The following is a 25,252-nucleotide window of genomic DNA, read 5'->3' as shown; positions in this document are numbered from 1 at the left end:
AGAGGTCTTAATGGGGCTCAGGCATGTATACAGTCCAGATGGTCTCAATAACATTATTCTCTCAGGCTGCTTCCTTGAAGTGGTTCCTAGTGCAGAAGCCGTGAGTGAAATGTACATTCCAAAGAGGGAGTAAGGAGTCTCTGATGGCCCAGGTTCTGCTCAAGGGTCAGCCTGTGGTCATGTCCTCTCAGTGACTTCTTCCAACACTTAAATATCATTCAATCCTACTCTTTCTTTTGTTCTGCAGTAGAGGATTATGCCCAGGGATGACCAGTCTGAGGAATATTTCAAACCCATTTAAATTTCTAGAAAAATACTATATAAGCTAAAATGTATAATAATTATGTAAACCAATAGCCCTGCATTAGATTAATTTCATTATATTTAAAAAAGAAATGTATTCCTCACTATTCTGAACTCAAATGTACTGGAATGTAAATAATATACGTTTTAGTAGTGTCCTTTAATAGTGTATTGCATGTGACTTTTTAAATGGCAAATCAACCCATCAGATATGCTGACATTTAAAACATTCACTGCTAATAGTTTATTTCCTTCATCCCACAAGCTCAGTCAAAAATTCAGTCCAAAAATAAGTGGAAATGAGGAGTTAATTAAAGTACATACCTGTGAAGGATTCATAATATGTTCTTTCTTATGCTCTATGCATAGAAATGAAGCTCCTTACTCATCTGCATTAGATCGCTGCCTACCAATCCATAAAACAAGGGCTCTTCAATATTTATTGAGCCTCAGTAACGTACTGTGCTAGGTACTGCAAGGGATGCTAAAAATGAATAAGGCATGAGCCCTCGGGGAATATATCATCTCTAGTAGAATAAATAAGCACTGTGTTCAAATTCTAAAGTGAGAATTAGAAGTGGTATATGACAGTTAAAATCAAGAGCTTATGGGAATTTAAAGGAGGGATAGATCATACCAAGTGGGAGCCATCAGGAAAGGAAAGCTAACCTCAGGAAGGGAGACCTGAGTAGAATTTGCAGAGCAAGGTCTTCCAAGAAAAGGTATATACTTACTAAGCAAATGAGGGGAAAAGAAAAAGTGTAGTGGTCATGTTTCAGCAACTTGGAGAGACCCAGATTCCCTACAGAGCAAGGGAGTAATGGGGGGAAAAAGGAATAGATCAGTGCATCCCCTAAACTAGTTTCCCCGGCTGCTGCGTCCCTTTACCATATATTTTAATATTTACAATAAATTTCCTCTCTTCTGAATAGAAAAAGAATCATTCCTGACTAGCAGCCAGAATCTTGAGGCTTCACCACTGCCCAGTTAAATAAAACTGAGTATTTTGAGTTGATGAGTCATATGTACTGGAAAACCAGTTAACTCTGTTCCAAGGTTTTGTTTTTGAACCTGATGAGTTTTCGGGTCAGACAGTCCTTGGATGAAATCGAGACCCAATCACAGCTGTGTCATTTTGGCTGATAACGACAAAAACAACTATCACTTTTCTACGCATTTTCACCTGTAACCTTCTAAAACAGCTCTTCTCAAAACTTTAACGAGCAAAGCTATCACGTGGGGTGCCTGTTAATCTAGGGGCTTGGAGTCAGTAGGGCTGGGGTGGGGCTTGAGATTCTGCATTTCTAATAAGCTCCCCGGTGATGCTGAAGCTTCTGGTCTGTGGACCACTTTTGAGAACAAAGGCTAAAAGCATAATTCCCAGCCAGCAGTATCAGCGTCACCTGGGAACTTGATGGATGTGAAATGCAAATTATCAGCCCCCACACCAAACCTACTTAATCAGAAACACCGGGATGAGGCCCAGCATCCTGGGTTTTAACAAGCCCTCCAGGTGATGTCACTGGTTTTCGCATACTCGAAGCACCTGGGGGGAAGGGCGGATTAAATACTATTGATGCCTGAATCTCACCCCCAGATATTGCCCTGTAATTGGTGCGTGGTGTGGTCTCGGCATAGGACTGTTTAAAAGATCTACCACGTGACTCGAATATGCAATAAAATTTGAGAATCCCACGAGGTAGGTATTTGAACTTGATAGGCCTTTTTCCGGCCGGGCAATGTGGATAATAACCACGCTGGTTCGTGCCTTCGCTTCCAGATTTTGCCATCTCCAGCCAGCCTTAGTCGGCCAAAATCCCACTTCAGTCTCCTGGCCGCGTGCCCCAGAGCCTCTGTCCGAGAACCGGAGGTCCCAGTTGTGGACCCGCCGGAGCATCAGCCACACTCCGCATTCCGGCGCCGCCCGCACCTACGTGGCTCAGGGCTCAGTCCTCTGCGGCTCAAGGGACTGCGCCAGAGCGCTCGGCGCATGCGCTCGGCCCAAGCCAGGCCCCGGTCCGAGTAACGGACTCGGGCTCCCTCCACCGGAAGTGGGCGGCCGCGCTGCGGGAGGAGCCGGGAGTAGCTTAGTAGCTGCGGGCTGTGGGCGCCGGGTCCGGGGGGTCGCGCTTCCTCCTCCGCGCCATGGCGAAGGCCGGCGACGTGGTGCGGCTGCTCCTGGGCTCCACGGCACTCTGGCTCTCGCTGCTCGGCGCGCGGACCGCCTCCGCGTCCAAGGCGGTGACTGCCAACTTGGCCGCGAAGTGGCCGGAGACCCCGCTGCTGCTGGAGGCCAGGTGAGTGCGGGCCGGACCGTCTGCCGAGCCGGCGCGGAGGGAGGGTCCGGGGGGTCCGGAACGCACCGGCGTCCGGGACCCCGACGGCGCCTGGGACGCCGTCTCTTAGCCCGCCGGCAGTCAGCTTCTTGCACCGCCGCTGGTGCTTTGACCCCCAGAGCATCACCTCCTCCCCTGCTACCCTGTGCGTCGCACTCACTTGCAGTTTCTTTCCCCCGCCTTCGTACTTTGCCTCATCCACGGGTTTTAAAACTTTGTTTAATTCGTTTGGATTTTCTTAGCGTTTACGAAAGAGGAAAGGAAGAATGGGAGGTAGACTGTGGCGTTTAATGCAAGCTCTTCAATTGATGTAGGCAGTTCTTTTTAGGAACCGGTATTTGAAGCACCTGGTTTCAAGATGATAACATTATTCGGTCAGCTCCTAGGCTTCCTGCGGAGAAGACAGCTTCGCAAAGCCATTACTTCTTTCTGAATCTCATTCACTGGGTTTAGTGCATAAGGTTTCATTTATTGTGGAGAAACAAAACTTGGAGCTATTGAATTTTGCTCTTAGTATTCCAGGAGTTAAACAAAATTTGAAAGTTTTTTCTTTTTTTAACCGGCAGGAAGTTTTAATGCCGGTTGCATTTGTAGTTCACCAAAGCAACAGCTTTTGGTTCTAAAAAGAGTCTTTGTCGCCCTACGTGACATTACATGTGTAAGATATTGATACTAAAACAGATTTTTAAATTGAGCTATAATTGATGTAGCGTATTAGTTTCAGGTGTACAACATAATGATCTGATGTATTTACATGTTGTGAAATTATCACCACGTAAGTCCAGTTAACGTCTGTCACCACACGTAGTTACAAAAGTTTCTTTTCTTGTGATGAGAACTTTTAAGATCTTTCTTGGCAGCTTTGCAATCTACACGACAGTATTAAAACTATAGTCATCATGCTGTACATTACATCCCCATGACCTATTTATTTTGTAGCAGAAAATTTGTGCTGTTTGACCACCTTCACCCATTTCACCTGCATTCCTGCTTCTGGCACCCAATCTGTTCTCTGTATATGAGCTCATTTGGTTATTGTTTTTGTGTGTGTTTTAAGATTTCATAGGATATTTGTTCTGTCTGTTATTTCACTGAGCAAAATGCCCTCAGGTCCGTCCGCGTTCTCACAAATAGCAGGATTTCCTTTCTTATGGCTGAATGATATTCGTGTGTGTGTACCACATTTTTTGTATTCATTCATCATTCAGTGGATTCTTAGGTTGTTTCCATATCTTGGCCATTGTAAATAATGCTGCACTGAACATAGGAGTGCTTACATTTTTTCCAGTCATAGTGTTTTCACTTCCTTTGCATAAATACCCAGAAGTGGAATTGCTGGATCATGTGATAGTTGCTTTTAAAAATTTTTGACGAACCTCCATACTATTTTCCATAGTGGCTGCACCAGTTTACATTCCCCACAACAGTAAACAAGGGTTCCTTTTTCTCCACATCCTCTCCAACACTTGTTATCTCTTGTCTTTTGGTTTTTTTTTTTTGCGGTACGCGGGCCTCTCACTGTTGTGGCCTCTCCCGTTGCGGAGCACAGCCTCCGGACGCACAGGCTCTGCGGCCATGGCTTACGGACCCAGCCGCTCCCCGGCATGTGGGATCTTCCCAGACCGGGGCACGAACTCATGTCCCCTGCATCGGCAGATGGACTCTCAACCACTGCACCACCAGGGAAGCCCTATCTCTTGTCTTTTTGATAATAGCCATATTCTGACAGGTGTGAGGTGATATCTCACTGTGGTTTTGATTTGCATATTTCTGATGATTAGTGATGTTGAGCACCTTTTCATGTACCTGTTAGCATTTGTATGTCTTCTTTAGAAAAATGTCTATTCAAATTCTGTCCAGTTTTTAATTGGACTGTTTGGTGTTTTTTTTTTTCCTATTGAGTTGTATGAGTTCTTTACGTATTTTGATTATTAACCCCTTATCAGATATATGATGTTCAGATATTTTCTCCCATTTAGTAGTTGCTTTTTCATCTTGTTAATGATTTCCTTTGCTGTGCAGAGGCTTTTTAGTTTGATATAGTCCCACTTGTTTATTTTTGCATTTGTTGTCTTTGGTTTTGGTGTGAAATACAAAAAAATCATCTCCAAGAGTGATGTCAAGGAGCTACTGCCTATGTTTTCTTCTAGGAGTTTTATGGTTTCAGGTCTTATGTTCAAGTCTTTCTATTTTGAGTTACTTTTTGTGTATGGTGTAAGATAGTGGTCTAGTTTCATTCTTTTGCACATGGCTGTCTGGTTTTCCCAAAAGCATTTATTGAAGAGACTGTCCTTTCCCCGTTGTATATTCTTGGCTCCTTCATCGTAAATTTCCCCGTTGTATATTCTTGGCTCCTTCATCATAAATTAATTGACCATATATGCATGGATTTGTTTCTGGGCTCTCTATTCTGTCCCATTGATCTATGTGTGCCAATACCATACTGTTTTCATTGTATAGCTTTGTAATATAGTTTGAAGTCAAGGAGCACTTAGCTCTAGCTTTTCTTAAGATTATTTTGAATTTGGGGGTCTTTGTGGTTCCATGCAAATTTTAGGATTGTTTGTTCTATATCTGTGAAAAATGGCATTGAAATTTTGATAGGGGTTGTGTTGACCCTGGATATTGCTTCGCATTGTATGGAGACTTTAACAATATTCTTCCAATCCATGGACATAGAATATCTTTCCATTTATTTGTCTTGTCTTCATTTATTTGTGTTCAATTTCTTTCATCATTGTCTTATAATTTTCAGTGTACAGGTCTTTCACTGCCTTGGTTAAATTTATTCCTAGGTATTTTTTTGATGCAATTGTAAACAGAATTGTTTTTTAAATTTGTCTTTCTGATAGTTCATTATTAGTGTATAGAAACCCAACAGGTTTTTGTATACTGATTTTTGTATCCAGTAACTTTACTGAATTCATATATTCTCACAGTTTTTTTTGGCAGAGTCTTTAGGGTTTTCTATATATAATGTCATGTCATCTGAAAATAGTGACAGTTTGGTTTCTTCCTTTCTGATTTGGATGCCTTTAATTTCTTTTTCTTGCCTAATTGCTCTGCCTAAGACTTTAAGTACTAAACTGAACAAAAGTGGTGAGAGTGGGCATCCTTGTCTTTTTCCTGATCTTGTGCCTGACTATGATTTTACCTGTGGGCTTGTTGTATATGACCTTTATTATGTTGAGGTACATTTCCCACTTCGAGTTTTTACTCTTAATGGATGTTGAAATTTTTCAAATGCTTTTTGTTTTTGCATCTATTGAGCTGATCATATGATTTTTATCCTTAATTTGTTAATGTGGTGTTTCACATTTATTGATTTGTGGGTGTTGAACCATCCTTGCATCCCTGGAATAACTTGATTATGGTGTATGATCCTTTTAATGTATTACTGTATTCAGTTTGTTAATATTTTGTTGAGGATTTTTGCATTTATGTTCATCAGGAATACTGACCTGTAATTTTCTTGTGGTGTCCTTTTCTGGTTTTGGTATAAGGATGATGTTGGTCTTGTAAAACGAGTTTGGGAGTGTTCCTTTCTCTTCTCTTTTTGGAAGAGTGTGAGGATTGGTATTAATTCTACTTTAAATGTTTGGTAGAATTCACCAATGAAGCTGTCTGGTTCTGGACTTTTATTTGCTGGGAAGCTTTTGATTACTGATTCAATCTCCTTATTAGTAATAAATCTGTTTGGATTTTTCTGTTTTATGGGTCAGTCTTGATACTTTGTATATTTCTAGGAGTTTATTAATTTCTTCTAGGCTGCCTAATTTGTTGATGTATAATTGTTCATAGTAGTCTCTTATGATTCATTGTACTTCTGTGGTATCAGATGTAATAAAACAGTTTTTATTAAATAAACTATTCTAGTTTAAAATATGTCCCCTTCCTCTACCTTTTCCCCAGTTTCTCCCATAGCTTGCATGGATCTGATCTCATACTCAGTTCCAAATCAGTCTAACTTCTCCCAGTATTAGGCTGATAGTTGCAATTTCTGCTTGCCTCAGGAATCTTAGAACTGGAACTCCTGTAGGATGCTCTTTAAGGCCCTTCACAATCTAGCCACACTCTGATGTACCAACCCCATTACTTTTAGTGGGTTGAATGGTGGCTCCCAAAAAGATATGTCCATATCCTAACCCCTGGAGCCTGTGAATGTTACCTTATTTGGAAAAAGTATCTTTGCTGATGTAATTAAGTTAAGGGTCTTGAGACAAGATTGTTATGGATCTGGATGGGTGCTAAATCCAATTTCCTTATAATACAAGGAGGAGGAGGACATATGAATAGAGACAGAGATTGGATTGGTGTAGCCACAAGCCAAGGAACACCTTAAGCCTCCAGAAGCTGGAAGAGGCAAGCAAAGGTTCTCCCCTAGAGCCCTTGGAGGGAGTGTAACCCTACCAATACCTTGATTTTGGACTTTTCCAGAACTGTGAGACAGTTTCTGTTGCTTTAAGTCACCAGATTTTTGGTAATTTATTACAGCAGCAATAGGAAACTAATTTGATTTTGTACCTTGAAGTGGGGATACTGCTGTAATACCTAAATACCTAAAAATGTAGAAATACCTGTTGAATCTGGAAGGAGCTGGAAGAGTTTTGAGAAATGTAGAAAAAGCCTAGATTGCCTTGAAGAGACTGTTGGCATAAATACGGACATTAAAGGCGATTCTGTTAAGGACTTAGAAGAAAGCGTGAAGCATGATAGGAAAAAGCTTCTGTCATCTTAGAGAATACTTACACGATTATGAATAAAATGGTGGTAGAAATATGAACATTAAAGGCACTTTTGGCAAGGGCTTAGAAGGAACTGAGGGATGTGTTATTGGAAATAAAGAAAGATGACCCTTGTTATATAGGCAGAAATCTAGCTGAATTAGATTCTACAGTTGTGTGGGAAGCAGAACATATAAGCGAGGAACTTGGATAGTTAAGAGGATTTCCAAGCAAAGTATCATCTGGTTTCTCCTTGTTGCTGTAAAATGCAAGAGGAAAGAGAGAAATTGAAAAAGGAACCGTTAAAGAAAAAGGAAGCAGCCTTTGGTAATTTGGGAGGCGCTCAGCCTATCCAGATTGCAAAGGTTGCTAAAGTTAGGAAACTCGGTGTTGGGAATGCATGCTCTGTAAAGAAGGCCAAATGTGTGGCTGGATATCTTTTGTTGTATAGATTAGGTGTGCGACTTGTGGATCCACTCAGCTATCTCGGCAGATGCCAGGAATAAAGAGGGGCTTATCCAGGAGAAGGATCTGGGGAGGATCCTTGTGTAATGGCATGACCCTGGTGAGATACGTAGAAGAACCCCAAGGATTTTGATTGTTGCATCAATAGAAACACTGCCTGCTCGGATCAAAAGGGACAGAGACAGGATGAAATGAGAGAAGGCTGCCAGACTTCCAAAATTCTATAGGCAGGAAGTTGGCTGATAGAACTACATGGCTGCAAATGTGTGCTACACTTCAAGAAAAAGGGAGAATGACACTGAGGGCAAAGCCATGGCAGGCAGCACAGAGGGTGGAGCAATAAGCCATGGAGAGTTATGCTCAAGTCTTAAAAACCTAACAGAATCTTGTGCTGCAATTCGAACTTGCTTGGGATTGATGACTCCTCTACTCTCTACTTTCTCCCTTTTGGAATTGGAATATCTGTCTTTGGGATTTGGAACACCTATCTCACCACTGCATTTTGGAAGCCTATAATTTTTTAGTTCTACAGGTCCACGTGTGGAGAAGAAGTTTGCCTCTGGATGGATCGTACAGGGCCTCACTCATACATAGTTTAGATAATTCACACGATGAGATTTGAGACATCTGATGATATTTACTCATATGTATAAATTCTGCCATATGGAAGAAGTCTTTTACCTGTGAATGCACAATAAATGAGCATGTCAGTAGTTGTTTGGTCAAGTCAGTTAGGGAATAAGTGTTGCGCTCTACTTTTCTCAAGGTTTTGTACCATCCCTGTCCTTTTCAGGTCACATCCTATTTAGTATTCCCCATAGTTTCCTCTGCTTTTAGCCTGTTTGTTTGTTTGTTTCAATGCCATTGAGTTGGACACCATTAAATAGCAAGAGTTGCTTTGAAGTTGCTTATTGCTTTAAATCCCTATGTCTGTCCTGTTTATGTTGATGAATTAATCAGTTTTTCTCCTTTTCCCCCTTTAGTGACCATCTCAGACTCACAAGAATTTATCACTCTGCGTGTGTCTGGAAGTCCTCAATACTTCCCATTTATATTAAGCATTAGTTTAGGTTTACTGAGACTTAAAAGAAAGATAAGGTGGGCAGTAACAAAGTCTGTACTGTCTGTCTGTGCTTACTGTCTGTACTTACTGTCTGTTTGGTGGTTGTGTCTCTTCTGGTTTAAATAGTTAAATCTACTTGTTTTAGTTGTCTTGCACTTTGTTTCATACAGGACTGAATAATCTTTCACTTATTTCATTATTTCCAAAAGGCTTTATATTGCTTTGGCTATTTTTTTTTTTATTACTTACACTCTGTGGATAAATGGAAGTTTCTTTGGGCTTCAAGACCAAAGACCTAATGCAATACACCAATTTTCTGTTTATTTTTTGATTAAGATATTTTCTGTTTTAAATAATAAAAATATTGTCGACACAAATACGTAGCTAAATGAAAATAATCGATCATATGACTTTTAAAAAATGTTTATAAAACCAGGTTTTGGTTGTGAAAAATAGGCAGTCTATTTTTTAACTTTTTACTTTTATATAACACTCTCTTTATTGCCGTTAAATTATACTTCTCAGTGGCATTTCACATGAAGACACAAAATAAATTATCCATTTTTTAGCTGTAGCTAATAAAGAGGAAAAGCCAAAAGTAATTCCTCATGTAGTCTTTTCCAGTCATGATTATATGCTTGTAGTTAAGAATGATACCTCAGGGAAGAATCATCAATTTGTTCTCTTTTTGCATTATAGTAAATGGAAATAAGTGACTTTTATTTGAGGAGGTTTTTGTTTTTACCAGAAGTTGTAATTTGGCTCTAAAATATAGTATTGAAACCATTTTTTATTTCCATCGATTAACTGATTACTTTTATTTTTTTTAATAGTGAATTTATGGCAGAAGAAAGTAATGAAAAATTTTGGCAGTTTTTGGAAACTGTACAAGAATTAGCAATTTATAAACAAACAGGTAGGTGATGTACATATTTCAACTTTCAAGATATGTATCAATATTTATGTGCCTATATTAGATATGTTTATTGTTTTTTTTGTTTATTGTTTTTAATGGTAAAGTTTAAGTGTAAATGCTTAATTGGGTTAGTAAGTCTGAATATTAAATTTGAAAAAATGTTTTAATGGAAACTATTCCAAGCATCCATTTCCAAAAATATAAGGCTCTAATACTTTGTTATACAAAAACTCATATGATTAGCAGTGTTTGGATATTTCATTATAATCAAGCAGGAATAGAAATTGTTGAATTATGGTTTTCTTTTTACCTAGATTTCTTTGAAATAGTATTAGTTTTGCATCTAGTAATACTAAAATTTTTTTGCCAGAATACGTTTACTCCTGAACTCTTAGAGAGATTTTTAATACTTGCTCTTATTGAGTTAGGTAACCTGTGTGCTTTCATTTCATTATTTAGAAAATGGACTTAGTTATTCCTACTTTTTTTAATATATATGAGAGTATATATCTATGCATATATACATATATTCTTAGAATGAACTAATGTTTATTAATGTGTTTCTTAAGGAAGATCAGATGCTGAAATTAGGTTTTCACGGCAGAGGCTAAAAGGTTAATTACTAATTATTATAAAGAAAGGTTAAAGAAAAAGGTTAGTTTCCTATCTCTACAGAGAATAGAATAAATGATATTAACATGGAATCTCTCAAGAGGCGATTCTTTAGCCTTTTAACTTAGAGAAAACTTACTACGGTGATTAAATAGTTTATGATTTTATTCCTCAGTGTAAATGTAAGATGAACAATGGTTTTGAATGTTTTAAGTGTTCATTTACTAGAGCCTGTTTGGCTTAAGTGGCTTTGAAGTTCAACAGTTTTATGATTTTATGAGATAGGTTTAAGATAAAGGGAGCAGACATGACTTTAATGATATTTTAAACTGAAATATTTCTAAAAACAAGTAATTTGCTCTTTGAAAAAACTTTTACTAAAAAGCTTCATTATTCATTAATCATGATTTGAGTCACGAGAGACAGTATGCACTGCTTTAGATACTGAGAATACAAAGATGAATAAATGTGATCTGTGTTCTCCAGACCTTATAATATGATAGAGACAACAGAACAGCTACATGTATTATTAGGTGATCAGAACTTTAATGGGGAGGGATAGGTATAACCCGGACATGCGTTAAGAGGCACCCGTCAGTATTTCAGAGAGAGCAGGACAGCCTTTTCAGTGGTGAATGCTGGAGTGGAGTTTTGGATGATAGGATTTAACGAGGTCGTAGGGAAAGGAGACGGGCAAAAGACACCACAGGAATAGATTACGTGGAGAAACTGTGACCACTTAGGAGTCTACTTGGAAAGCAATGGGTGATTGTTGTTCGTTGGTTTTGTATTTGTCCTGGTGATTTTACTTTTGGTATTTGAGGTAAAAATAAGCTAGATTAATATGTCAGGTTTTCATGAGAGTTAAAAAATCCAACACCAGATTTCCTGGCTCTCACCTAAAATCCTGACTGTACCTTTCCCAAACCTGTTGTTCTCAGTACATGCTTTATGGCCTTATTTGGTGCCATTTTCATTGGAGAAGCAATCTTGAAAGTTACTCTTATAAATTTTGAACCCTTTAAGTTGTTCAAATTTGTCAGCATATTTTATACCTAAATAAAACAGCATGTCTGGACAAACTGGTGGCAGATCATCAACAAGTTGGAATACAAGCTCAGGAGTACCTAAACTCTACTTTAAGCATAGGAGGTGTATGTGTTTCAGGGTTGAACCTAAAATGAAGTGTATTAAATAAGAATTACTAACACAAAACTATAATTCTGTTGAACCTGTTCATAATGGTGAGAGCCAAATGCATATTGCTGCCTCAATGCTGACCTTGTTAGGTGTAGGAAGAAACGGTATATATGAGGAATTAAATATGACACAAGCTATCAGATTTTACTGACTTTGTTTTCAAGGCATTATCCTAGAGGAAACATTTAGAATCCTCAGTTACTTGTAATTTTCTAGGTTGTTGAATCTCCATGAGACCCTCTAAATTCTCTCCACTGAAAAATAATTTCAGTGATGTACTTGCCTAAAAAAATTGTAAAAGTTGAACATTAACTCTTTGAATTCAGGTGCTAGTTTTCCTGCCATTTCGTGAGGACAGTTTACATTATGGGCCAGCATATTCAGACCTTTTAAACATTGAATTGCCTGTTTTTAAATCATTTTGTATGGGTCTGCCACAGAGTTATATATTTATTGATGTCTCAAGATTCAAGTGGCATGATATTAGCTAACCTTTGTAGTTTTGTGTGGTGAATCAGAAATATCAAGCAAGGTTTATCTGACTCCAGAGCCCCTATTTATTTCCCCTTCTCCATGTTCTCAGCATATAAAAAATCTCATTCTCAAAGTCCTTCAAGATTTTAATGGTTTCTACACAAGTAAAGTTGCTCGTATATTTTAATGGAAAGATTTTTAGAAAATGCTATGACATTTCTAACTCAGTTACTTATAATTGAGAACCAGGTTTGGGGTAGGAAGATTGCCATCTGGACGTGTCACATTTGAAATGTTTGTGGAATATCCAAGCGAGGATATCCAGTAAGCTGATGTAAGTGAGAGATTTAGGTGAAAAAAAAAAAAAATCCAAGCTAAAAGGTAGAATTTGGGGGTTATCAACATCAAGAAGGTAATTGCAGTTATAGGGAAAAGAGATAGAATGAGAAGAAAATAAAGAACACCAGTATTTAAGAGATAACCAGAGGAATAACCTGCAATAGAGACTAGGGAGCACCAGTGGAGGTGGGTGAAAACCTAGAAAGTGTGATGTCATGAAAGCCAGGGGAATATTAAGTGCTAAGTGATAGACATTATCAAATACTAAAGAAGAACCAAGTAATATAAATACTAAGATTTAACAAAAGAAAAATTAGTGGTGACTTTGAGAGCACTTTTACTGGTATAGTAATAAAAACTACAGTAGGTTGAGGAAGTAGAGATAACTATTGTTAAGTCTTTAAGATTGACTGTAAAGCAAATAAGGTGAATCGGAACGTGACTCATCATGTACTGCTGCCGCTTTTTTTTTTTTTTAAAGATGAGAGTGATTTATGTATATTAAATGCCAATAGGTAAAAAAACAAGTGAAAGGTGAAAGAAATCGAAAGGGCAAAATCATTATCAGCAGGTTAGTTGGTAAGCATGGATTTAGTTATTTTTAAACATTAGCTAAAATAGTCCAGTGCATCCATGATTATCTTGCAAGTTAAGCCTAAAAATACATAGGCTTACTTTCTGTAACCCCTGAATCCTATATCCATGACTACATTAGAGACAACCTTAACAGTGACCTTGACAGATCTTGGTGTCTGTGGTCAGGCACTACTCACATTTGTTTCTGTTGACCCTCTTCTCTGTTTTCATGTAAAACCAATGTCCTTTTGACTGAGGTAGTCTTTGTTTTTGTTATATTATTGCATTAATTTTGACTGTTTTGTTGACCCTATAGCTATTATGTCTTCTTTAAGATCCATTTTTAAGGTAACATCTCTTCTGTAATGGCTTTTGTGTTGCTTTTACTAGTGAAGGCAAGTCTTGCCTTACTTTTTGATTCTTGGGGGGAAACTCACCATAACTTCCTGAGAAAATCACCTACAGTTTGTTAAAGTAGAAGTGAATGAGCACACCTACTCTCATATGATGACTCTTTGAAATCACTGGATTAGGAAAGTATTATTGGCCTAGAATGAAGAGGTCTATTCACTTCTTAAATATTAATTCCAGAAATGCATTAGATGCCTGTTTTGTGTGCCAGGAGTGGAAAGGCATAACTGAAAGGCTAGAAAAGATTCTCGCCTTAAGTTTATAGCTTAATGGGAAGGACAGCATTAAACAAATAATTATACAAATAATTTTTAATTACTGTTTGAGAATTGATCTAGGGATGGTATAGAGTCCTTTGCTATTCTTAGTCTCCTCTTAAATTGTAAGTAGGGCCTATATCTTATCTATGTATTATAACTCTACAACCTTGGAGTGAATTGGTCTATGTTGGCATCTTCCAAATAGATTTTTTTTTTTTTTTTTTTTTGCGATACGCGGGCCTCTCACTGTTGTGGCCTCTCCCGTTGCGGAGCACAGGCTCCGGACGCACAGGCTCAGTGGCCATGGCTCACGGGCCCAGCCGCTCCATGGCATGTGGGATCTTCCCAGACCAGGGCACGAACCCATGTCCCCTGCATCGGCAGGCGGACTCTCAACCACTGCGCCACCAGGGAAGCCCCCAAATAGATTTTAATGGCAAGATTATTTTCATCTGGACTTGTATTGATTGCCTGGACTTCACTGGAAGATAAAAATGAATAATAAACTGGAGATCTTGATTTTCCCTTTTGCTCTAACATCTTCTATTCCAAACTTAAAATATGACATCAATTTAATTAGCTATACAGTGAGAGATGTGCCAATGTGTTGAATACAAAATACTAACATCCTTTTCTTTTGAATTCTTTTTGTAGAATCAGATTATTCTTACTACAACTTAATCCTGAGGAAAGCTGGACAGTTTTTAGACAATTTACATATCAATCTCTTAAAGTTTGCTTTCTCTATAAGGGCATACTCTCCAACTATTCAGATGTTTCAACAGGTATGTAAAAATACCCAAACTATATTTGACAAAGAAGCATGCTAGCAATGTACATACATGTATCTTAATGTGAATATCTTTAGCTAAAAATCTCCAAACTTGTAATACCTGGTTCCATAGCCTATCATCGATTATATTTTCATTGTTACCATCGTTTATAGTATAATTGAGTATTTTAGGTAATTTTGTAGTTATTTGGGATAAGGCAGTTACGAAGACTAATCACCAGTGAAGTGAACTGTAGTGACAATTTTAACTTAATGGGATGTTTTCAACAATTTCAAAGCATGTTTTCCTCCTGTACAGTTGATTTTGCTAAAATGTTTTATTCTATGTATTTTTACTTTAATTAGAGCAATAACTTAATAGTTGGTAAGCTATTTTAATCAAAATAATGTGTAAGTTTTAAAAATGATATTGTAATTATCAACTACTGTAGCTAAGTGTAATCTTTGAAATCTTAGATTGCAGCTGACGAGCCTCCACCAGATGGCTGTGATGCATTTGTGGTTATCCATGAGAAACACACGTGTAAAGTTAATGAGATTAAAAAGCTGTTGAAGAAGGCTACTTCAAGGTAAATTAATGATCGGCCATAGTGAAAGAAGTGGTTTATAAAAAGAGATGAGGGGTGAAATAGAAACTTCTTATAATAAAAGATTTTCATATTCCAAGACATTGTATATTAAAGAATGTGCTCTCAATATATCTAAATCCTTCTCTAAAGTATATAAGTACTTTCAATATTCTATCTTGATTAGCTTTTGATTTTAGAATACCAAAATACTGTAAAATATATGAGAGATGTATTTTATGTAACGTAAGTGGTTTTTTCAAATACAGGCAGACCTCAGAGATATTGTGGGTTCACTTCCAGACCACCTCAATAAAGTGAATACTGCAATAATTGACACACATGTTTTGGTATCCCAGTGCATATAAAAGTTACGTCTACACTACCCAGTAGTCTGTTGAGTGCCCAACAGCATTATGTCTAAAATAATGTATACCTTAATTTTAAAATACTTTATTGCTAAAAACTGCTAACCATCATCTGAGCCTTCAGTGAGTCAATCTTTTTGCTGGTGGAGAGTGTGAAATATTGCAAGAATTACAAAAATGTGACACAGAGACAGGAAGTGAGCAGATGCTGTTGGAAAAATGGTGACCATAGACTTGCTGGGCACCATTGCCAAAAATCTTCAATGTGTTAAAAATGAAATATCTGTGAAGCACAGTAAAGCAAAGCACAGTAAAGTGAGGTATGCCTGTAAACATACAAAGCTGTGGATTTATCTAAGCTATATCTCTTTAAATAGAAACTGAATGTATACCTTGGGAGTAAAAAATTAATAACAAGAACAGTAGTACAGAATTGCTTTTTTATAATGCATTATTCAAAACCCTTTTCTTCTTCCAAGTATTTAATACAAATGAATATGAGAAGTAGGAAGGAGATTATTAATTTAGTAGTGATTTTTACAGAGTAATGCCTGCCGGTATGTTTTACTGCCTGATTGTTTATACTTTAAGAAGTATTAAAGTTGTTTCTCTAATTTTGAAAGAGTTCTTTATATATTAAACAGTAACTTATTTGTCGGAAACTTTTTCTAATATTTATTTATATTAATTTTAATATAGAGAAGCTTTTATTTTTACGTAGCCAAATTGGTCCTTTATGTATGTATGTTTTTATACTTACACAGTTTTTCCCGAACCTGAGTGAGAGATTTTACTAATATTTCCCAGTAGCTTTCTTAAAGTTTTTGTTTTACCTTAAACTTTTAAACTATCTATAGTTTATTTTCTTAGGAAGGCAAGGATCCAGTCAGATCTTTTTCCCCTCAGGTGGCTAGTCAGTTATTATATTCATTATATTTATATTATGGTCTATTTTATAACTTTGTTCTGTACTATTATGTTTCTTGTAACAGTACCATGTTGTTAGTATTTATTGCTTTACGATTTATTCCGGTACCTCACAGGACAGTTTCCTCTTCATGGCTGCTTTTTTATCCTCCAGAATTTCTTAGCTCTTTGCGCTTGTTAATGGTTTCAAACTAACATTAGAGTCCTTTTTCTCCTACCAAATTGCCTCCCGAAAAAGCCTTGGTTGGGTTTTACTTAGAATTATATTAAACCTATTAGTTAATTTTAAAAGAATTTAAATGTTTATTATGTCGAATCTCTCAACAGATAACATAATACGTTTTCTGTTCATTCCTTCTTTTAAAACTTTAAAGTTTTATAATTTACTGTGTTTTTAAAATCAGAAATAACTTGTTTTATCAGTTGTTTTGCATCTATTAAGATTAATTCGAAGTTTTTCTCTTTGGACGTACTGTGTATTATGGTAATATATTTTAAACTATTACACCTTTTCATTTCTAGGGAGAACTGTTTGTTAATAGTGTGGGATTATCTTAATTTTTGTTGAAGTAAGATTATTAAGATTCATTTTTCTACTTTAATGAGATTAGCTATTATTTAAACTATTTATGCCATTTTTAAATGTTATTCTAGCTTCATATAGTGAATTAGGCAGCCATGTCATTCTGTAAGAATTGGTGTAGCATAGCAATTACCTATTTCTCTAAAGCATGAATAGACTATGAAATTGTCAGCCCTAATGTGTTTTTCTTTTCCTAGTGCATTTTTTAAAGTTAACTTTGGTAACTTTATTTTTTAATTTAATTAAATTAATTTATTTATTTTTGGCTGCATTGGGTGTTCGTTGCTGTGCACAGGCTTTCTGTAGTTGCGGTGAGTGGGGGCTACTCTTCGTTGCCGTGCGGTGGCTTCTCTTGTTGCGGAGCACGGGCTCTAGGCACGCAGCCTTCAGTAGTTGTGGCACGTGGGCTCAGTAGTTGTGGCTTGCAGGCTCTAGAGCACAGGCTCAGTAGTTGTGGCACACCGGCTTAGTTGCTTCGCGGCATTTGTGATCTTCCCGGACCAGGGATCGAACCCGCGTCCCCTGTGTTGGCAGGTGGATTCTTAACCACTGCGCCACCAGGGAAGTCTGGTAACTTTTAAAGTTTATTATTGTTACTGTTTTCTGGCATCTGATGTCTGATGTTATAATTTTCTTAGAGAAACTAATATTAAAGTTAAATATTTAATATTTAGATATTTAATCTAAAATTAAGATTAAAAAAAGGTTAACATCAAGCCGTTTGGGAGAGCAACCTGCCATGGATATGCTGTGAGTCCTTGCATGTTCTCGCCTGGTCTGACCAGTAAAAAATGCAAGACCTGACCTGCTCTATACGTGAACCATTTCTCAGGGTTGTGTTTGTAGTGAGCAACCTTGAGGAACTAGGTAACGTTTCCTTCTGGAAAGAAGAACGAACTTGTTTAAAATGAACTTGTTATAAAACTGTGGTTCCCCAAGTATGGTGATCCTCAGCTGCAACGTACACCCACTGTGTAGTGTCCATTTAGCTCCATATTTTGTCCCACAGCCCGCCTTGTGGAACTTGGGGAGCAAGTATAATGCTCATGCTGCCTGCTATGCTTTGAGCCATAAAAGTCCTTTCTCTTTGACCCAGGAGTCTCAGGTCTTTTGCCAGAATCCATAAAATGGCAAAAGCCTAACTTACTACTTTGTAAGTAGGCTAAAACCAAGCCTTAGACCTTTTATAGTTCTTGACGGTTTTAGAAACAAGAGTGGGATGTTGACAGAGGCATAGCTTTCTGAAAGAGGAAGGACAAAGGCCCCCTGGGTTGGGGAGACAAAAGCTCAACACTTGGATTTCTTTGCTACTGCTCCCCTCTCTTCCGCCATTCTGCACTCCCTGTGCTCCTGGCTGGATGACAGCAGTCTTCTTCTGATAACTGCTACTGTAGCTCCTCACACAGGATGTTTGATCTTTGTTCGTACCGGAAAAGGCACCTAAACTCAATTGGTGGGCTTTGGAAGGTGCTCATGATGGGAAAGGGAATTAAAATGATCTCTCGACCAATTCATTGCACTTCTAGTTTTATTGTTTTGGCTCCCACATCTAAATCTATAACTGGTGTTGATATTGTTTGTGTATATACTTTGAATGCTGATGAAGTCTGAAGCGAGATACTCTCGCTGGGAGACAACATATCTACTATCTACTCCCAGGTGGTCCAGCAGACTCAACATAGAATCCCAGGAGGAGAAGGGGGGAAATCACAACTTCAGTTACAGACCGAATGGCTGCTTGAATGCCCAGAGAGGTAGTTTCCAAGTACAATGTCGCCACCTGCCCGACTCAGCCATCAAGTACACCCGTTTTTAAAAAGAGAAAATTGCTGAGCTTTAGTTGAAACTGAACACCTGACTCAGGCAGTCTTGTTTACATTGTTTACAATGTTTACAATGATGTTTACATTTTGGCACAGGTCAACTAGGATTCAGTGACTAACAGGGTAGAAGGGAGTCAGTGAGCCTCTCTGGTCAAGTGGGAACAGTATGTTCAAGAGTTACTTAAACCTTGTGTGATCTTAGGGGTACATGATGAAGTGGCAGCAGCTCCCCTTTGGGACAAACCCAATGCCCCATTCCATCACCTGAAGTAAACTCTCTGACTCAGTGGGGCCCTCAATTCGCAATTGTTTCCTTTAATGCCTGGATCAAGTTACTGATACACTCAGCTAAGTTACAGTCTGGTGGTGACTTAGGGCTGCTGTTGCAGTGCATCCAGGCTGCAGCTATGAAAAACCGAAAGCAGATGTGGTCAGTCCATTCAGTGGGCAGAATTCGAGGTCTGACACTCGAAGACCACCAGATTAGAGGCACCAGTCTTTGGGGCTGTACACTGGGAGAATAAGCTGCACCTGCCCATCTGACAGTCTGGGTTACTTCTGTAGATACACACAGTCCACACCCATTATCCAGTGAGTCTGAGTGGAGTCGAGCTGCACGTCAAGACTGCAGCATCCAAATTGCTGCTGTTGCTACCTGGCTCCACCACTGCGTGGAAGATGCACCATTATAGACAGGAGCACAATAAAGGACTACATGCTTCTGATGTAAGACCTACCACAGCATACCGGGCTGTGACCTCTGCCCAGAGATGGTTTCTGTGTCTTGTGGTAAAGGCGCCCGCATTGCACTGGGCCACCACCTGCTTCTGGCAAACTGACTAGGTCAGATGTTTGACCCTGCTCTTGGTGCCACCTTTGGTGCCTCATCCCCGTTGAGGCTTCTTTACGTTATGGTTTCGCTACTTAAGTCCACTCAGCCAACTCTGGCCGCACCACTGTAGCCCTTCGATCTAAACTGTTATTTTTCTGGCTTTCCAGATCATCTGTAGTCTGACAGCTATGCACCTTATTTCACAGAGGCCAGCAACACTAGATCAGTAGTCAAAAGCATTCACTGAACATTCCACGTTCTCTACCACCCACAGGCATCTGGTTTCTGAGCATACTAGAATGGCCTCCTCAGAAATTCATTCGAAAAGTTTTGACTGTACCTCTCTCACCCTCTGATCCATAGGCTTTAGTAAGGCCGTTTGATCTCTGGATGTGACCATGCTCGGAAAGGTTCCATCTCTTGGCCACCTCCTGTGAAATGGTTAGGATGAAAGAGGTAGGAGGTTGTATGGATTTGTTCAGGATTCTACCGTGACCATTGCTGGGTGTCACGTATCTTTCCTTCGGTCAACAGCAGCCTCAGATCATCCTGGTTGGTATGGCCTCCGTGTGGTAGCCCAGCCGGAAGGGGCTTGAAGAATTCAAGCTTTAATTTTGGTCTATCCCCCTGGATGGTGTTGTTGGAAAGATGTGGTCCTACCTCATGAAGATAACCAGTTGGTTGAGTCTACTGCTTACCGAGTCTTTCTACGGTGACCACAGGGGCCTAGCTGGGGGCCTATAATGGGTCTTTGTAAGTTTCTTAAAAATGCTCTTGTCTCCCTTGAACCTGATTCTTCCAGATGACAGGTGTGGGTATAAATAGAGGATGATTGGAAAATAGGTAAAATTGTAGGTATTAGGATGGGACACATTGATTTCATGGCTACTGAGGTAGAACTGCAAGTCCAGCACCTGACCTTAGGCTCTGAAGGTGTGGGAAGGGGAAACATTGTTTTCTTTGATCCTGGATCCAGCACAGCAGCCTGTCAGAATAGTCGTACAGTCTGCCTGAGTCGCCAGCAGCTGCGGCTGACAATCTGACCTGCTGTGGGGTCTGTCATTCCTCTACATGCTGTGTGAACATGGCCAGTCCTGGGTCTGACTCGTGCCTGACTCCCATCAGTGGCAGCTCCGAAGCGTAGATTCCTCCCTCCCCCAAATTCATGTGTAAACATGTGGGCTGGACAGCCTTCTTTTAATCTTAATGATACAAATGTATATACACACTTCCATCTCCTGAGCAGCCTGGTTGATGCTGCAGCTACTAGGTGCAAGTTTAACAATGTTGGAACTGGAGTGACACGTGCCATTTTGGGATTAAATGTTTGTATTTCTAGAAAGCAGGCACAGAATGTTTTCATTGGGGTAGCGGTTGCTTTCTTATTATTGGGGGGGGCGGATTCTGCCATAGCCCCGAGTGTCTTTCTGGGTATGGTAAGACTGTGAGGACTTGAATGGTCTGTGCCCAGGCCATTTCTCAGGGTTGTGTGCGGCAGGTGACTTTGAGGGATGAGTTAATGTCTGCCTCTGGGACAAGCAGCAGGTTGTTTACTGCTTCTTATAGGATGAGGGGCTCCCCGCACTCAGTGCTTCTTAGCTGTGGTGCGTACAGCTAAGCATTCTTGTGTAGCATTCTTGTGGGTCCATTTCCACCCTAACGGAATGCGGGGGCCACAGGGAACTGATGCAAACATGCTAAATAATGCTCATGCTGCTTATGTGCCAGGAGTAGTAACGTTCTTTGTTTTTGACCTAAGAGTTTGTCTTCTGCCAGGATCCATGAAACAACAAAAGGCAAACTTATTAGCTTGTAAGCGGGGTAAAATCAGTTCCCTAACCTGACAGAAACTAAATGGGTATACATAGATATATATAGTGTCTTTTATATGTATACACACACACACACACACACACACACACACAGTTGTTATATATGTGGTATATGTGTGTATGTATATGTGTATATGTATGTAGTGTTAATCTTTTTTTTTCTTTTTTGTGAACCTTATGCACATAATTCTTGGTTTATGTCACACTATCAACATTGGTCCATGGTGGTGGTTTTTTCTCATTTAAGCAAATAATGTATTTACACACACACACACACACACACACACACACACACACAGTAATAGGAACATTTTAATTTTTTCCCTCTCTGTAGATGTTTCTCATTCCTAAGTTTTCTTCAGTTTTCATTTCCTTTCAGTTTTTCCAGATTAGATTTATATTTTTTAAAGAAATAACGGATACACTTATTATACTTTTTTTTTGTTCTAATGTATTACCATTTGCATTCATATTGTTTCTTATTTTGCCTTTGGTTGAGTTAGGAATGTGGTTTTTTTTCTTTTAATCATAACACATTTAGGGCATCAAAGTTATCTTTCTTTACTATATGGTATTCTTGTCCCAATTTCCTAAAAAACTCCTTTTATTTCCTTGTTGGGGGCAGGGGAGGAGAGAAAGTTATACTCATTTAGGACGGTGACGATTGCTGTCACTTTCTCCCAAATAAATAAATGACATTTTAGTGTAATATCTGTCAAGTTTGGGGCAGATTCAGACCATGGATCTTTGAACCATGGAACAGGAAGTAGAGAGAAAAAGAATTACACTATCTTTCTTTTTGTCTAGTACATTGTTGTATTTCAAGTGGTAAGGCGTATTATGTTTTAAGTAGGAAGACATCAGTTATGATTCTACGTTAAACGGCATAGATTTTATAATTACTGGGTTTTACTCCCAAATTATAGTATAACGTTATTATTAGTTTTCAGCTTCATTAAGAGTTTTCGTTTTTTTCTGTGTCTTTGAAAATATCATTGGAGATTCTGGGAAATGTAGCATTTAAGGTCTGCTCTCCAAATGCCACTTCAAATCTGTGTTACCCTCCTTTTTTTGTCCAAAGTGGAAAGCTGCATTTTTTTTTAATTTTTACTTTTTAAAAAAATTTTATTGGAGTATAGTTGATTTACAAAAGCTGCATTTTAAAAGTTAAAAATATTATATGTGGTCATTATTTTAAAAATTCAAATAATTCAGAAAAAATACAAAGTAGAAAGGGAAAATGACCCATAATTCTGTTAAGTTTGGTACATTTTTTTCTTTTTAAATACATATATTCACATGCAGATATATATTCTTTTTTTAAAAACCTACAATGGGATTGTACTATAAAGTATGTCTTAGAACCTTCCCCCACTGAATTATACATCCCTACATTTCTTGCATATAAATAAATATAAATATAGGTCTATTCTTTGTCATTGTGGAGCAGGACCCATTTATATAGTGTTGTATTTCCACCTGACACATAGTAGATGCTCAGATATTTATCAAATGAATAATACTGTGATTAAATGAACAAGTACATTTAATTATCCCACCCCCTGTGATAGATATAAGGTATTTTACATTTTTCCTCTATTATAAACAATATGTAGTTGAATGTCCATGTACATATATTTTTATGTACATGTATCGTTATACTGTTATCTTGATATTATCTTAGATAAATTTCTAGAACTAGAATCACAAGGTAAATAAGTGTATGCATTTAAAATTGGTACATATTTCAAAATTTTTCTACAGAAAGCTGGTTATGTTTCATACTCCATTTCTAACATTTTCACTAATGCTAATTTGTATGACTTCCCTTTATAATCTTAGTCAATTCAAGAAATGTAATTTCCTATTTTTAAATGTAATCTAGTCGATTTTTAAAAGCTGTTTTCCCTCTTACGGAGTAATTCTCCATACATGTAGTATAATTTTTTATTACCTATGATATATCCATGTGATTCCTGAATTAATTAAAAAAGCAGACTTTGAAAGGTATGTGTTTTAGGGTATAAGAAGGCACTAACCAGGGCTTCCCTTGTGGCGCAGTGGTTGAGAGTCCGCCTGCCGATGCAGGGGATACGGGTTCGTGCCCCGGTGCGGGAGGATCCCGCGTGTCGCGGAGCGGCTGGGCCTGTGAGCCATGGCTGCTGGGCCTGTGCTCCGCAAAAAAAAAAAAAAAAAAAAAGAAAAAAAAAAAGAAGGCACTCACCATTACAGACTCATGAACAAACGTTATATTAACCTTTACCTTTGTCTCTGGAAAATCTATTTCATTTCTTCTAATTTTTTTCTTTTATATTCAACCTCAAGATTTATCTAATAGCATTAGCAGCCTTTCCAATTACCAACATTTGAAAACATTTATCTTTAATACTAATATTAATTTCATTGTGAAGATAGAATTTACTAATATGTATAAAGAATCTTGCATAGTGCCTGGAAAATAAGATGTCAAAGTCTGCTTATGATGGTAGGGCCAGACCATAGGACTGCTCTGTTTGTTTGATTATCCTTCGGGATTTAACGAGTTGTTATTCATATTAAGAACTGATAATCTTTGCATGACATAGTACCTTTGTTTTTTAAAGATTTGGAGCCCATTTTCAGGGAATGTGAGCTATAATGAAAGGTTATATTCCTCTAATTGAAGAAAATATAAATTTTATTTCATCAAAAAATATGTTGCCATTTATATTTTATTTTATTTTATTTTATTTTTTATTTTTTATTTTTTTGCGGTACGCGGGCCTCTCACTGTTGTGGCCTCTCCCGTTGCGGAGCACAGGCTCCGGACATGCAGGCTTAGCAGCCATGGCTCACGGGCCTAGCCGCTCCGCGGCACGTGGGATCTTCCCGGACCGGGGCGCGAACCTGTTTCCCCTGCATCGGCAGGCAGACTCTCAACCACTGCGCCACCAGGGAAGCCCTATATTTTATTTTTAAAGATAGCAAACATTGATTGAAAATAAAATATTTTTAATATTCAGTGTTGGGCTAACCAAATTTATTTTTTGTCTTTTCTGTCATTAAGAAGTTCTGGTCAGAGTCACCACAGGAAATCTAAATTCTTTTTCTGTGATTTTATGTATGTGTCTGTGTGTGTATATATATATATACACACAGACACACACACAAATGCATATACATACATTCCTATAAGTTTGATAAGTAAAAATTATAAAGTTTCACGATATATTTCTCATATGCTCTGCTTTCAGTTCTTGTTTGTGTTTTGTTTTCATTTTAGGCCCAGACCTTATCTGTATAAAGGAGACCACAAATTTCCTGCAAACAAAGAGAACTTACCAGTGGTTATCCTCTATGCAGAAATGGGTACCAGAGCATTTCGTAAATTTCACATGGCGTTGTCTGAAAAAGCTCAAAATGGGGAAATTCTTTATGTTCTTCGGCATTATGTTCAGGTACGTGTTTGTTTTGTCCAAGATTATTTTGGCTATAAAAAATACATTTTATAATAATTTCTTTACTAGATTTTACATGATAATTTCCCCTAGAATAGTTATTTAAAGATTGTTTTTGATTAACACAACTGTCACATGTGAATTTTATGTGGAAAAATATATTGAGATTCTGTGTCTTTTCTGGAAGTATCATGTTTATATTTCTTTCCTTTATAATATATTTGGAACAGATTTAAAACTTGGATAAAAAACAAAACCGTACAACGATAGCATGGGTAATATCTGCTAGGATTCATAAATGTAGTTATTTTGAATGAAAATGTATTATGATGAGGAAGTCTAATTTACTTGGTATTTTGATAGGATATATTAGTTCAGAGTGCTAAGCTTGGTATGCGAATGCTCTCAAACC

General features: G+C 38.0%; 1 protein-coding gene across 1 annotated transcript in view; it reads left to right on the top strand.

Annotated features, from left to right (window-relative positions):
* Positions 1–2,427: 2,427 nt before the first annotated feature.
* Positions 2,428–25,252, top strand: part of UGGT2 (UDP-glucose glycoprotein glucosyltransferase 2) — a 164,564-nt gene continuing 141,739 nt past the window's right edge. Inside the window, exons 1-5 of the mRNA XM_060128687.1 lie at positions 2,428–2,600; positions 9,725–9,807; positions 14,334–14,464; positions 14,929–15,041; positions 24,666–24,840. Of these exons, the coding sequence (XP_059984670.1) occupies positions 2,449–2,600; positions 9,725–9,807; positions 14,334–14,464; positions 14,929–15,041; positions 24,666–24,840 (654 nt within the window). The 5' untranslated portion in view covers positions 2,428–2,448. The remainder of the gene's footprint in view (positions 2,601–9,724; positions 9,808–14,333; positions 14,465–14,928; positions 15,042–24,665; positions 24,841–25,252) is intronic.

Source organism: Lagenorhynchus albirostris, chromosome 18 (genome assembly GCF_949774975.1).
Source record: "Lagenorhynchus albirostris chromosome 18, mLagAlb1.1, whole genome shotgun sequence".
Taxonomy (NCBI): Eukaryota; Metazoa; Chordata; class Mammalia; order Artiodactyla; family Delphinidae; genus Lagenorhynchus; species Lagenorhynchus albirostris.
This window is presented reverse-complemented; position numbering and strand designations above follow the sequence as displayed.